This window comes from Cebus imitator, unplaced genomic scaffold (assembly GCF_001604975.1).
Source record: "Cebus imitator isolate Cc_AM_T3 unplaced genomic scaffold, Cebus_imitator-1.0 Scaffold82, whole genome shotgun sequence".
Lineage (NCBI taxonomy): Eukaryota > Metazoa > Chordata > Mammalia > Primates > Cebidae > Cebus > Cebus imitator.
Window position 1 is genome coordinate 7218049 of NW_016107397.1, and position 3033 is coordinate 7221081.

Here is a 3033-nt window from a genome sequence, read left to right on the forward strand (position 1 = left end):
TCAACAGCTTCCTTAGCTGATGTCTCTTGAAATCGAGGCCAGGTCCACAGTGCCAATTCCACCCTCTCTACAATCTCTCTGCAGCCAAACCGGCTCGCCATCCTGGCGTTTCCTGGCTTGGTTTCACCGCTCCTTCCAAATGCCTGCCACTCGACTTTGCGTCTGTGTTTTCTGTCTGGGGTCCTGCACGCGTGTGGTTCTGAAGGGAATCACCCATTCCTTGACGTCAGTTCACCCCACAGCCTCTGTGATGCCTTCCCTCATCTTCCCACCTCTGCACACCCACAGCACGCCAGTGACATCCTATTATGATGTGACATTGGGATGAGGTTATCTGCCCTGGTTTCTCCCAGTCCCATTAGACTAGATGCCTACAGAAGGCAGGATCTTGGAAAAATATTAATGTATTCTATTTCTTTTAATTTTTTGTGACAGAGACTAGCTCTGTCCCCCAAACTGGAGTGCAGTGGTGAGATCATAGCTCACTGCAGCCTCCATCTCTTGGGCTCAAGTGATCCTCCCACCTCAGCCTCCTCATTAGCTCAGACTATAGGGCTGTGCCATCACACCTGGACAATTATTTACATACTTATTAAATTTTATTTCTATTTTTAATGTTTGAGATGGAACCTCGCTCTGTCAACCAGGCTGGCATGCAATGGCATCAACTCGGCTCACTGCAACCTCTGCCTCCCGGGTTCAAGCGATTCTCCTGCCTCAGCTTTCTGAGTAGCTGGGACTACAGGCCCATGCCACCAGGCCCGGCTAATGTTTTGTCTTTTTAGTAGAGACGGCGTTTCGCTGTGTTAACCAGGATGGTCTCAATCGCCTGACCTGGTGATCCACCCGCCTCGGACTCCCAAATTGCTGGGATTACAGGCGTGAGCCACTGTGCCCATCCTATTTATTTATTTATTTTGAGACCGAGTCTCACTGTCTCCCAGGCTAGAATGCAGCGGACCTATCTCAGCTCACTACAACCTCCCCCTCCTGGGTTTATGTAATTCTTGTGCCTCAGCCTCTAGCGTAGCTAGGACAAAGGTGTGCGCCACCACATCAGGGGATTTTTGTATTTTTAGTAGAGATGGGGTTTCACCATGTTCAACAGGTTNCCCTCTACTCTCACCTCTTTGGGACAGTTCTCTGCCTGGCACACACAAGACCCTCCTGACGCCAGCCAACCTAGACACACTCCCTGCAAAGTCCCATCGGAGCTCAGCATCCTGGGAGCATCACCGACATCCCTTCCTCCAGCTTCTCAGATTTGCATCTGACCTTCTAATACCCCTCCACCTCACTATTTCCCAGTGAGCACAGTCATCCCAACGTCGAGGTCCCTTCTCTGATGTGCAACCCCTCCCCTGCCCCCATTCCCCCATCTGCATGAGCTTCCTCTTCCAAGATGTGACCCCTCCCTCTCTGTGTTCCTTTCTCTCCATCAGTATCTCCTAGCGATGGTCATAGCGTATTTTAGCCGCGCCGGCCTCTTCTCCTGGCAGTACCAACGCATTCATTTCTTCCTGGCTCTGTGAGTGCTTTGCTTCGGCCTATCCGTCAAAATGCCCACCACTCGACTTTGCGTCTGTGTTTTCTGTCCGGGGTCCTGCACGCGTGTGTTTCTGAAGGGAAGCACCAATTCCTTGACATCAGCTCACCCCACAGCCTCTGTGATACCTGCCCTCATCTTCCCACCTCTGCATGCCCAAAACTTGCCAGTGACATCCTATAATAATGTAACATTTGGATGACGTTATCTTCCCTGGTTTCTCCCAGTCCCATTAGACTAGATGCCTACAGAAGGCAGGATCGTGGAAAAATATCAATGTATTCTATTTTTTTTTAATTTTTTTGTGACAGAGACTCGCTCTGTTCCCCAAGCTAGAGTGCAGTGGAGAGATCATAGCTCACTGCAGCCTCCATCTCTTGGACTCAAGTGATCCTCCCACCTCAGCCTCCTCATTAGCTCAGACTATAGGGCTGTGCCATCACACCTGGACAATTACTTACATACTTATTAAATTTTATTTATATTTTTAATGTTTTTTTGAGATGGAGCCTCGCTCTGTCAACCAGGCTGGAGTGCAATGGCATCAACTCAGCTCACTGCAACCTCTCCCTCCCGGGTTCAAGCGATTCTCCTGCCTCAGCTTTCTGAGTAGCTGGGACTACATGCCCATGCCACCAGGCCCGGCTACATTTTGTATTTTTAGTAGAGTCGGTGTTTCACCGTGTTAACCAGGATGGTCTCAATCGCCTGACCTGGTGATCCACCCGCCTCAGCCTCCCAAATTGCTGGGATTACAAGGGTGAGCCACTGTGCCCATTCTATTTATTTATTTATTGAGACAGGGTCTTGCTCTGTCTCCCAGGCTAGAATGCAGCGGACCTATCTCAGCTCACTACAACCTCCGCCTCCTGGGTTCACATAATTCTTGTGCCGCATCCTCCAGAGTAGCTAGGACCAAGGTGTGCGCTACCACGCCAGGGGATTTTCGTATTCTTAGTAGAGATGGGGTTTCGCCATGTTCAACAGGTTGGTCTCAAACTCCTGGCCTCAAGTCATCCACCCGCTTCAGCCTCCCAAAGTGTTGGGATTGCAGGTGCGAGCCACAGCGCACGGCCGGAAGTTCTTTATTTTTAGTAGAGACAAGGGTCTTCCTATGTTGTCCAGGCTTGTCTCGAACTCCTGGCCTCAAGCAATCCTCCTGTGTCGGCCTCCCAAAGTGCTGGGATTCCAGGCCTGAGCCACCACTCTCGGCCACCAGTTGGCTTTTTGTCTCCATCCTGAAGGTGTGAGGGGGTGCCCTTCAGCAGGCCTCTGTCCAGCAGGGCCCTCCTGAGGAAGGCATGGCTCTCTGCAGGGTGGGTGCCAGTCCTGAGCTGAGGACGGTCTCCCGCCCTCCTCTCTGGGAAGCTGACCTCAGCCGGAGGTCTCTCCTGGTGGTGCCCCTGAGCAGCAGCCTGATTTCTGCCCCCAGCTACCTGGCCAATGACATGGAGGAGGACGACGAGGGCTCCAAACAAGCCATCTTC

The 3033-nt window shown here is 51.7% G+C and overlaps 1 protein-coding gene across 1 annotated transcript in view; it reads left to right on the top strand.

The window, feature by feature from the left end:
- The window catches only part of LOC108307877 (speedy protein E3-like), a gene marked incomplete at its 3' end in the record, with an annotated part of 12085 nt that extends 9052 nt beyond the window's left edge, over positions 1-3033 (top strand). Inside the window, exons 6-7 of the mRNA XM_037740404.1 lie at positions 1443-1528; positions 2979-3033. Coding sequence (XP_037596332.1) covers positions 1443-1528; positions 2979-3033 — 141 coding nt within the window. The remainder of the gene's footprint in view (positions 1-1442; positions 1529-2978) is intronic.